The sequence below is a fragment of the Engystomops pustulosus genome, chromosome 4, assembly GCF_040894005.1.
Source record: "Engystomops pustulosus chromosome 4, aEngPut4.maternal, whole genome shotgun sequence".
Taxonomy (NCBI): Eukaryota; Metazoa; Chordata; class Amphibia; order Anura; family Leptodactylidae; genus Engystomops; species Engystomops pustulosus.
In genome coordinates, this window is record NC_092414.1 from 18022458 (window position 1) to 18034903 (window position 12446).

Here is a 12446-nt window from a genome sequence, read left to right on the forward strand (position 1 = left end):
CAAACTTGTCAGAGCCAATCACAGGGGAAATAAAATGTTTTTCGATAGAGAAAAAGATGAATTTCCGCTTCTGCAGAAAGAGAAAGTGATCCGATGCATAAAACCCGAGCCCTCGTATTTAATTAATGGATTAGGTGCGCTGTGAAGTTTCCTCTGAATTCCGGAGTCTTATCTGGTGACCTCTGAACGCATACCAGTGTCAGCGGCCCCGAGGGGTGGCTCAAAAATGAATGAAAATTCACTTTCCAAAAAATATAGTCCTAAAAAAAATATTAGGACTGGAACAAGGAATAAAATATTATTTTACAAGATGAGAAATTTCCTCTTGGGAGACTGAGTAAGAGCCAATATGGCCGCTGGAGTTGGCATGACAAATATGCCCACACTGGGCCTCGTAGATTTTTAATACAGTGATTGGCACAGCGCCCGTCTTAATGCAGAACCAAACTTGGGCACAAAATAAATCTTCTGGTTATCACCGATTAACCAAATATAAAAGGAAGCCCCTTTAATGGTGCCCTTTAAGTGATACAAATGGTTTCATACCATATGTGAGTAGAAACTTTTAAAATAGGGAGGATTAAGTCCCGCCCTGGACCACTATGGACTGCCCACGCTTAAACAAGACATAGCCACTCACTTTGTGGGCAGGGTTTCTCCTCCCCTGCCCCTCGCTCAGACCAGGATGTGAACGATGCTGTACCATATGTGGTCCGACAATTGTAAAATAGATATGATTAAGTCCTGCCCTGGACCACTATGGACTGCGCATGCTTAAACCAGACAGGGCCATCCACTCTGTAGACAGGGTTTCTCATCCAATGCCCCCCTCTCAGACCAGGATGTGAATAAAGCTGTACTATATGTAAGTCGACAATAGATATGATTAGGCCCCACCCCTGGATAACCATGGACTGCCTACGCTTAAACCAGACAGGGCCACTTACATTGTGGGTGGGGTTTTTCATTCCCTTCCCATCTCAGACGAGGATCTTGTACCATATGTGGACCCACAATTGTAAAATGAATATGATTAAACCCCCACTGGATCACCATCGAATTCCCTACTATATGTGGGCCGACAATAGATATGATTAGGCCCCACCCCTGGATATCCATGGACTACCCATGCTTAAACCAGAAAGGGCCACCCACTCTATAGACAGGGTTTCTCAACCCATGCCCCTCTCTCAGACTGCGATGTGAATAAAGCTGTACTATATGTGGGTCGACAATAGATATGATTTGGCCCCACCCCTGGATAACAATGGACTGCCCACGCTTAAACCAGTCAATGGCACTTTGGGGGTGCGACTTCTAATTCTCTGCCCATTTCTCAGACCAGGATGTAAATGTTGCCGTACAATATGTGCGCCGATACTTATTAAATCCCTTGTAACGCCATGGACTGCCCACGCTTAAACCAGACAGCATCACTCACTTTATGGGCAGGGTTTCTCATGCCCTGTCTATTTTTGGGATCTATACATAGCCAAATAGGCTAAATATTAAGGAATTTCCTGGCAAAGTGGCAATTATGTCCGGTTACATTGCTTATTTATAGATCATTTAGGCCATATTCCCGTAAACATCAAAGGGACACTATGGCTACTGGCCTAGTAATCAGATCAGTTTGTTACCTATGATCGGTACTATGACCTTTAGATATTTTTTCAGGTTTTTTTTCATTTATTTTTGTGAATTTTTATTTTATCTTTATTTAACAAAAAAAAAATGCAGCCATACGCATGCAGGGTCAGCCATGTAGTTGAAATATACCTATGATTGCAATACTATAGTAAATATATATGTATATAAATATATATAGTATAAACTATAGAGTATACACTATAGAGTGCTCTTTTGACATAAAAAACCATAAAATTAAAAAAAAAAAACTACTTAGCTGAATACCTATATATAAGTGTCTAGCTGCTCAAAGGGTTAACGGCAGTGAAGTAGTTAACCGGCCAGAGAGGCTCATCTGGGGGTCACTCTCCCGGGGCAGTGCTCTGTTATCCTATTATAATTAGATTACACAAGTGCACAGAACTTTCATACACACATAAGTCTAAAACCAAAAAAAACCAGATGAAAAATAATTTTAGTACGTAACAGGTCATTAAGAAAAATATAGAAAAAGTGGAGCAACTGCATGTATTGTTCCATGTTACGTGTTAGTTTGCTTCCTCCTTCAATCCTGCACCACGTTCTCAAAAATTTCCATGCATTATTATATAAGTGGAGGGTCATAGCTACATACACAAGACAAACATACATATACAAACCTGCACACACAAGAAATGCATACACAAAAGATACAAACATACATATACACACCTGCACGCACAAGAAATGCATACACAAAAGATACAAACATACATATACACACCTGCACGCACAGGAAATGCATACACAAAAGATACAAACATACATATACACACCTGCACGCACAGGAAATGTGTATACAAAAGATACAAATATACATATACACACCTGCACGCACAGGAAATGTGTACACAAAAGATACAAACATACATATATACACCTGCACGCACAGGAAATGCAAACACAAAAGATACAAACACACATATACACACCTGCATGCACAGGAAATGCAAACACAAAAGATACAAACATACATATGCATACATGCATGCACAGGAAATGCGTACACAAAAGATACAAACACACATATACACATCTGCATGCACAGGAAATGCAAACACAAAAGATACAAACACACATATACACACCTGCATGCACAGGAAATGCAAACACAAAAGATACAAACATACATATACACACCTGCAGGCACAGGAAATGTGTACACAAAAGATACAAACACACATATACACATCTACACACACAGGAAATGCGTACACAAAAGATACAAACATACATATACACACCTGCATGTACAGGAAATGCAAACACAAAAGATACAAACATACATATGCATACATGCATGCACAGGAAATGCGTACACAAAAGATACAAACACACATATACACATCTACATGCACAGGAAATGCAAACACAAAAGATACAAACACACATATACACACCTGCATGTACAGGAAATGCAAACACAAAAGATACAAACATACATATGCATACATGCATGCACAGGAAATGCGTACACAAAAGATACAAACACACATATACACATCTACATGCACAGGAAATGCGTACACAAAAGATACAAACATACATATACACACCTGCATGTACAGGAAATGCAAACACAAAAGATACAAACATACATATGCATACATGCATGCACAGGAAATGCGTACACAAAAGATACAAACACACATATACACATCTACATGCACAGGAAATGCAAACACAAAAGATACAAACACACATATACACACCTGCATGCACAGGAAATGCAAACACAAAAGATACAAACATACATATACACACCTGCAGGCACAGGAAATGTGTACACAAAAGATACAAACACACATATACACATCTACACACACAGGAAATGCGTACACAAAAGATACAAACATACATATACACACCTGCATGTACAGGAAATGCAAACACAAAAGATACAAACATACATATACACACCTGCATGCACAGGAAATGCAAACACAAAAGATACAAACATACATATGCATACATGCATGCACAGGAAATGTGTACACACAAGATACAAACATACATATACACACCTGCACACACAGGAAATGCGTACACAAAAGATACAAACATACATATACACACCTGCACACACAGGAAATGCGTACACAAAAGATACAAACATACATATACACACCTGCACACACAGGAAATGCAAACACAAAAGATACAAACATACATATACACACCTGCACACACAGGAAATGCAAACACAAAAGATACAAACATACATATATGTGTACACAAAATATACAAAACATACATACACATACATGCACGCACAAGAAATGCATACACACAAGATACAAACATACATACACATACATGCACGCACAGGAAATGCATACATAAAATATACAAACACACATATACACATCTGCATGCAAAGGAAATGCATACACAAAAGATACAAACATACATATATGTGTACATAAAAGATACAAACATATTTTACATACACACATATACCGACTTACACCAGAAATATATATACACACACACATACATGCTCAAGAAATGCATAACCACACTTACATACAAAAAAACTCATTAACATTAATAAGAAACACATACATGTACAACAAATACACATGCCCATGAGGTATACACATGCATATCAACACCCCTGTGTCAGAGATGACTATGCTGCTGTGAGTCCCTGCCTCCCTGTGTCAGACATGGCAATGCTGCTGTGAGTCCCTTCTTCCAAATGTCAGAGATGACTATGCTACTGTAAGTCCCCGCCTCCCTGTGTCAGAGATGACTATGCTGCTGCGAGTCCCTGCTTCTCTGTGTTTGAGATGACTATGCTGATGTGAGTCCCTGCTCCCCTATGTCAGAGATGACTATGCTGCTGTGAGTTCCCACCTCCCTGTGTCAGAGATCACTTTTCTGCTATGAGTACCTTCCTCCATATGCCAGACATGACTATTCTGCGGTGAGTCCCTGCTCCCTGTGTCAGAGATGACTATGCTGCTGTGAGTCCCTGCCTCCCTGTGTCAGAGATGACTATGCTGCTGTGAGTCCCTGCTTCCCGGTGTCAGAGATGACTTTGCTAGTGTGACTCCTTGCTCCTCTGTGTCAGAGATAACTATGCTGCTGTGAGTCCCCGCCTCCCTGTGTCAAAGATGACTATGCTGCAGTGAGTCCCCACCTCCCTGTGTCAGAGATGACTATGCTGCTGCGAGTCCCTGCTTCCCTGTGTCAGAGATCACTATGCTGCTGTGATTCCCTGCTCCCCTGTGTCAGTGAAGACTATGCTGCTGTGAGTCTCTGCTCCCCTGTGTCAGAGATGACTATGCTGCTGTGAGTCCCTGCTTCCCTGTGTCAGAGATCACTATGCTGCTGTGATTCCCTGCCTTCATGTGTCAGAGATCACTATGCTGCTGTGAGTCCCTGCTTCCCTGTGTCAGAGATCACTATGCTGCTGTGAGTCCCTGCTTCCCTGTGTCAGAGATGACTATGCTGCTGTGAGTCCTCGTATCATTTGGGAAATATGATCAGCATCTAAAAAACTGGACCTTTTATATTGTACATGACGTCCTTTCTACAGATATCAGGTGTATAACCTGTAGTTTATTTACATAAACCTCCAGGGGGTGGTTCTACTCGAAGGACCGCCCACTGGACTTTTAAGCATTATAGAGAGATTTAAATGAATAAATTACACATTTTACTGAATATTTCCACAGAAAATTATATATAAATCTACTCAGCTCCTCTTGCTCTATAACATGGTGCGTAGAGCAGACACTAGGTTTAATATAACAATTTCCCTTTAAACTAGTCTCTATGAAGTCTATGACAAAAATCATCTCCTTTTTTAAAAAAATCTTTGGCTTTTTGACCCTTCAGCGTGTCTTATTTTAGCCAAAAAATAATAACAGGTGGACAGATTTTACTTTTCACAAGAAAATTGCTTAAATAACAATTCCCTTAAGTAGCTCAAAGTATCAGGAAACAGAATACAGACTGTTTATCAGAGCCTGGATTCACCTTAGGACTCCGTATAGTGAGGCATTAGGCTAATACGATTACATTAGGGAATTGTCTTTCAAGCAACGTACCCTTACAAAGGTGTAAAACTACAAAGGGCATGCTGGGAGTTGTAGTTTTGGCAACATCCAGCGAGCCACATGTCTAATAGATATTATAGACACAATAGAGTCGGAGTAAGGAATGCAGGATCAAATATGGAAGGTTTAAAGGGGTCCAAAAAGTTTTCCAAAATGCCCACAAAACACTATAGTATGAACCGCCCCTTTAAGGTCTAAACATCGTAACATATAGCGTGTCGTGACAAATTCAGCTCTGCTACAACTGTACAGTATGATAAAGTTGCTCTACAAAGCATCGCACCCATCGTTTCCCATCAAGTCCACGTAGAGAACTACAACTCCTGCTACCCAGATCATCAGATGTAGTAGAGCCGATTAACGCGCTCCAATAACATATGGCTGAGACACTGACAAAGCATATACTTTTCTATAGAAACCATTCAGATGTAGCAGTGCCGAGAGTGTTCTGCATCGCACTAGGGCCATACCTTTGAGATGAGATAATGCAATCCTATTCAAAACTTCAAGGAATGGAAAGTTCAGACCAGACGACCGACTCAGCTCTGCTACATCTGACTTCTGAGCGGTAACAATGCACAGGTTGGAGCCAGAACAGTTGCTCGAAAAAGTTAATAACTCACTTGGAAAGGGCGGAGAGGCTGTGCCTGCTGCTGTACGATCTGATCATCTTCCACTTCTCCAAAGAGTCAATCCAAGATGGGATGAGACAATAATGTCATATTCCTTCCAAGAGCTGCAACTGTGCAGGATGCTCAGCTCACCTAAAGCACTGGCCTTGCCCATCAGCCTATGACGACAGCCGCCTTGCCAAGCTTGACCCACCACTTTTATCACATGATCTCATATGTGAATGCCTCCCCCCCTCCTATTCTTTGTTACCGTAATCACTCTAGTAAAAGCTCAGCACTCTTTGTCTTCTACTTTTCGCATATCCAACACCCCCCCCCCCCCCTCCAAACCTCATCCCGAAATCTCCCCCCACCCCCTTGATAATACAGGAATGTGTACGTCAGCTGAGAAAAATTGCAGGGGAATATTTTTCAGGTCTGTTATCTGGGAAGCCGTAATTTCGGAGATCCAACATCTTTAGTCAATCGAACAAAAGCGTCGGATAATTTATGTAAATGTTCCCAAAATTGCTGCACACGACGTAATAATATTTGCTCTTTAGCTCAATTTTTTTTGGCAATTTTTTTTTCCCCTACTAAAATAGTTCAGAATACAAGCTCAGACTCATCGTAACATTGTACATATACGCCCTTAAAGGGGATGTCCACTTTTGGAAAGTGCTGCTTTCGAAGAAGGGTTTGGTTTCCCTGCAGTGCCCCCTGCAGGGAGTATGAAGTATTAGGTGGACTGATTGTCCTCCAGGTATATATACGGTAGTAATACTTAGGTGGGACTCGTATGTCACGTATAGTCGGTCACACCGTTGGCTGTTTGCAGTTCATCCACTTTCAAGTAAATGAGACTAAGTTGTAATAACAAACCCGGCCTCTTTACAATGTATGGCACTGTTCTCCGGCAGCTTCAAAAAAGCTGAAGTGCTCTTTTAAAGAGCTGACTGCGGGGCAAGTAATGTAGTCAGAGAGGAGGGGGATGCAGCTGCAGTTATTGAAAGATTATAATCGGTCACGCATAGTCAGGCACACCATCGGCTGTTTGCAGTTCATCCGCTTTCAAGTAAATGAGACTAAGGTGTAATAACATACCCGGCCTCCTTACAATGTATGGCGCTGTTCTCCGGCAGCATCAAAAAAGCTAAAGTGCTCTTTCAAAAAGCTGACTGCGTAGCAAGCAATGTAGTCAGAGAGGAGGGGGATGCAGCTGCAGTTAGTGAAAGAGTATAATCGGTCACGCATAGTCAGGCACACCATTTGCTTTTAGCACTTCATTCACTTTCAAGTAAATATGACTAAGTTGTAATAACATACCCGGCCTCTTTACAATGTATGGCGCTGTTCTCCGGCAACATCAAAAGAAGCTGAAGTGCTCTTTCAAAGAGCTGACTGCGAGGAAAGTGATGTAGTCAGAAAGGAGGGGGATGCAGCTGCAGTTAGCAAAACAGTATAAAGGAGGGAGGAGGGAAAAGCAACAGCAGTAAGCTGTATAGTGATTGGCTCAGAATGTCCCTTACACTCTGGGGGATAGGAGGAGCCAAGTGTAAGTTGGGGGGGACTTATAGTACAGATGTCCAGATCCCAGGGAAATTCCAGGACTAGAAATATGGCCGAAATATGCTGAAATATGTCTAATATTTTACTGATCGAACATGCTCCTCTATAGCTGGCCTTATAGTGATTGGAAGCTGCAATACCAGTCACAACCTGTAGACAAGAGTGGCGCTATTTCATTTTTTCAAATCTTTTAGCCTAAGCCACTCAAATGAAAACCTCCCACATCGACGTGTCCATAAGATGACAGAATTTTAACTCAAAGAGGGCAGAAGTTTGGGCTTTGTTTGGGGAGTGCCGTAGACATCTCTGGAATCTGGTGGGACCTTTCTCCGTGTAATTACACATCTAGACCAACAATTAGATCGGCTAAATAAAATAATCATCCTATAGCTTGTTAGAAACATTTGGAAATTTCGAGGGGGGGTTATAAAGGTTGTCGTGACCACTAATGGAGAGCGGCAGGACCCTTGGAGAATGTTCTAAATTCCCATAATAAACAAGCGGAGGCAGCTCCACCGCAGAAGTCAAACTTGTCATTCAAACCCCGAGCCTCGAAAGTACACAAAGGTTTGGGATGTGTATAGAGAGCGATACAAAGTGGTCACGCACGGTTGACTTGTCGTTACACTCGAAGGTTTCCTATTGAAGGCGATTAAAAACAAATGGAGAAATGTAAAGATGCGACTATTGGTTTAGCCGAGCATTGACTATAGAACGCAACTCTACGGCGAAACGGAGACAAAGTCCATGAGCCTGAAAACATCTCCGAGACAATGGAGAAGACAACCGGGACCTTATTAGGTCAATGGGGTCTTGTGCATTGTTAGAAATGTTGCTGTACCTGTATCACGCAGTAGGGGGAGATTCTTGTTTTCCCTTGGGGTGGGGATTGGCACCTGATCAAAGAGGTGAGTGGTCATTTCATAAAACTTTATAGGGGGCAAGTACGTCTTGCCCTTCCTAGATCAATCGATCCTCGCAAAGAGGAACTGCCTACTTTGGGGTAGGGTTTATCAAGCCCCACTTCCTTTCCAGCCTAGGACATTTTCCAAATTTTTTCAAAACCAGGTGCTGTTGTTTCGATTTGGGACACTTGGTGGGTAATTTAGCATAGGTTCTTGCCTACTTGCCAACTCTCCTAAAAAAAAAAGGGAGACCTTCCATAGTTCTACAAGAGTGGACCCCCACTAAATGCTCCCATACCAAAATGGGCTCTTTGGGTTCCTGACTAACACGTTACGTGGTCATGTCTCAAAAAGTGGTGGTTTAGTGAAAAACTGCCAAGTATGTCAGAGAGTAGGAGTCTGTCCGGTGTAGTAGAACAACCCAACTGTAGAAGATCAACCAGTCTTGATTGACCCCCTAGAGCACCAGAGGATCCTTCAATGGACCAAGGCTTTGACCTAATTCTGGACACCAAAGGTCTAGCAGAAGACAACCCAATTTGAAAGCTCCTAGAGTCTACTTCCTGGAGGTGGATTGAGGGCTTGGCCCAGCCACCTCCTCTAGTTATTCCAGTTCCTCCAAACATACTGATTATTTCGAAATTCACTTTGTGACCTAAACATCAACAGAAGGATGTAGCATTATAGAGGTGTCTTCATATACAGGGTCCATTGATTCACCCGTTGTCCTCCATTGCTAAGACGTGTACTGGATTTGAGGCTCCATTTTCACTAAAAGAAGGTCATTTAGCCAAGAGTCTCGCAAAATAACGTAACTTTCTCAAGTTCTCTGATGTATCAGAGTCACAGAGCACAGCGCCCCCTATTGATCATCCCCGGTTGACCTTACACCTACGCCGTTGTCTGCATGTAAACCGAGTATAATGGAATAAAGAACATATCCTGCTTTAAGGAAACCCAGAACAAAGGCCTATTTAGTCGCTGTGAACGTGTGACAGTCAATAAGCCGTACGTTCCCTTCCAAAAATATTTTCTCTATTTCTCTTGAACACCGGCCTGAAAACAGATACATTGGGAACCCTTAAGATATTCCGTTTAAGTTGATCCAGACTTCCTGAGATACACAATGCGCGGCACAGAAAAATATCTGCCCCTCAAGTAATTAATGAAGAACGTAATTGGGAATTAGCAGCCAGCCAAGGTCTCTCCTCAACCTCTGGAGGCTGTCAGTCAGCCAAGAACAGAACATACATATGTAGATGTAACAGAAGATCCCCAGGCACCAGCTTGTAGACTTTTGCAGAACAAGCAGTAACACACGGTGTTATCATAGGTTGGGGCATCGTTGCCTGGTATAGAGTAGGTTGACTAAGTTATTTGGATATGCAATATACAAGTGGAATAACTCTACGAGGTGTGGGAAGGGGCCTTAAACTACTGGAAGGGGCCTTAAACAGATTGGCCTCACCCAATGTATTCGGTATTGAGCTGAGGCTCTGATGAACCTGTAAGGGGACATTGGTTCTCATTTTCGCAGAGTCTATCCATGGGTTAGGTCATTAGTAGTGGATTGGTGGTGGTATGACACATGTCTCTCCTCCACCACCTGTAGAGCTGGATGAGCACAACTCCATCCATATTGAATTGACCGTCCAGTTGGATGACAACACCGGGTTTCCCTCTATGATATCACCAGGGTCCATCGGGTGTACCATTACGGGTCACATTGCGTTCTTCCAGATCCGACCATAGTATACATCAGTTGTTGTCACACATCCAACGATCAACTACTCCTGGTCTACTAATAAATAGTTGTGGTTGATATCTGGGAAATGTTGGTCAGCACTGGTAGGGCTCTACACAAAATTTTTGTAAACTAATAGTCCTGTGATTACAGCAGCATGGGCTCTCATCAGTAGTCAAGCCAAATACCCATCAGTGGACAACTGTTTGAGGTTACTTGCCCCTTGTCATTACATTGGCAAAGATCGATGATCCAAAATGTAAATGAGATGGCCCCCGAAAAAATGCTAAATCACTCCTCCCCATTGAGCGTGTCTATCTTATAAGTCAATGTTGGACCCTTTAACAGGCCTTGAACATGGTGGCTCGAGATGTTCACCAAGTCAAAAAACAATCCGTAGACAGATGTTTGAAGTTATTTGTCAGTAAAATGTTCCATAGGACACATATATGTTAAACTTTCTCACTGGTTCCTATTGAAGGTAGCTACCATGTAAGCCAATGTGTGAGCCTTTAACAGGCCTTGAACATGGTGGCTCGAGATGTTCACCAAGTCAAAAAACAATCCGTAGACAGATGTTTGAAGTTATTCGTCAGTAAAATGTTCCATAGGACACATATATGTTAAACTTTCTCACTGGTTCCTATTGAAGGTAGCTACCATGTACGTCAACGTGTGACCCTTTTACAGGCCTTGTACATGGCTAGTCAGCCACCGATCTATAGACATTCGTACTGGGTTACTTGCCCCTTATGAATGATGCTCCATGGAAAACATTTGTGGAAAACTGTTTTACTAGATATCCTGTAAGTCAATGTGTGACCCTTTAACAAGCCTTATGACATGACTAAGAGAATTAGTCAAGTCAGATACTCGTCTGTTTGGGGTTATTTGTGAGTACAATGCCCCATAGGACATATATATGTTAATCTATCTCACTAGTGTAATCTATTGAAGGTAGCTACTCTGTAAGTCAATGTGTGACCCTTTAACAAGCCTTATGACATGACTAAGGATATTAGTCAAGTCAGATACTCGTCTGTTTGGGGTTGTTTGTAAGTACAATGCCCCATAGGACATACATATGTTAATCTATCTCACTAGTGTAATCTATTGAAGGTAGCTACCCTGCAAGTCAGTGTTGGACCCTTTAACAGGCCTTGTACATGGCTAGAGATAATTTCCAAGTCCGCCATGTGAAGGCAGCTGTTTAGGGTTACTTGCTACTTTGCTAGTGCAAATCAGGGCCCAGGATGAGATGCCCTTCATGTAGAATGTCCATTATTGTCCAAGTTCTCATCTAATCTTTTGGAGCTATATGGTGACTTCACATGGTTCCTCTTGATGGAACCATTCATTGACCATTTAACCATCAGCCACCAAGAGCCTTATGTATTCTGTAACAGAGACTGTATAGTATGTATCATATAGGTCTTCAGTGCCCATGCAGTGGACCTCATCTATGTTCCTAGGTATCTAAATGGGCTTCTCCATGTAAGCAAATGGGTGGGGTATGAAGGACCAGAAAGGGAGATCACCTAGTCAACAAGATTTTGACCAGGAATTGGAGTGAGGGTGTCAGTCAAGACCAATGGGGGGGGGGGGCAGTCCTCTAAGCACTGTCTTTATCTTGGCCTAAATCAGACATGAACAATGATTTTGAAATAACAAAAGTAAAAGATTTTAGATAACTGCGCCTCCAGTTACGAGAAGGCATCTGAAGATTGGGCGCTGGGCCTTGTTCCCTGTCAGGGGAACTGTGTATTATACAAAACTATAAAAGTCATGTTGACTGTGTGCTGGGAGCCGTGGTAATGTGTACTGTAAGACAATGAGAAACATCTGTGTATCTCCTCAATGTGCCAAACCATGAGATAACTGA

At 42.1% G+C, this 12446-nt stretch overlaps 1 protein-coding gene across 7 annotated transcripts in view; it reads right to left on the minus strand.

Annotated features, from left to right (window-relative positions):
- The window catches only part of CALD1 (caldesmon 1), a 123690-nt gene that overhangs the window by 47102 nt on the left and 64142 nt on the right, over positions 1–12446 (minus strand). Inside the window, exon 1 of one of the 7 annotated variants that reach the window (XM_072145381.1) lies at positions 6359–6558. The exons of the other annotated variants lie outside the window; for them this stretch is intronic. Within the exon in view, the coding sequence (XP_072001482.1) occupies positions 6359–6405 (47 nt within the window). The 5' untranslated portion in view covers positions 6406–6558. Of the gene's footprint in view, positions 1–6358; positions 6559–12446 lie in introns of those variants that run through there. 7 annotated transcript variants of the gene reach the window in all.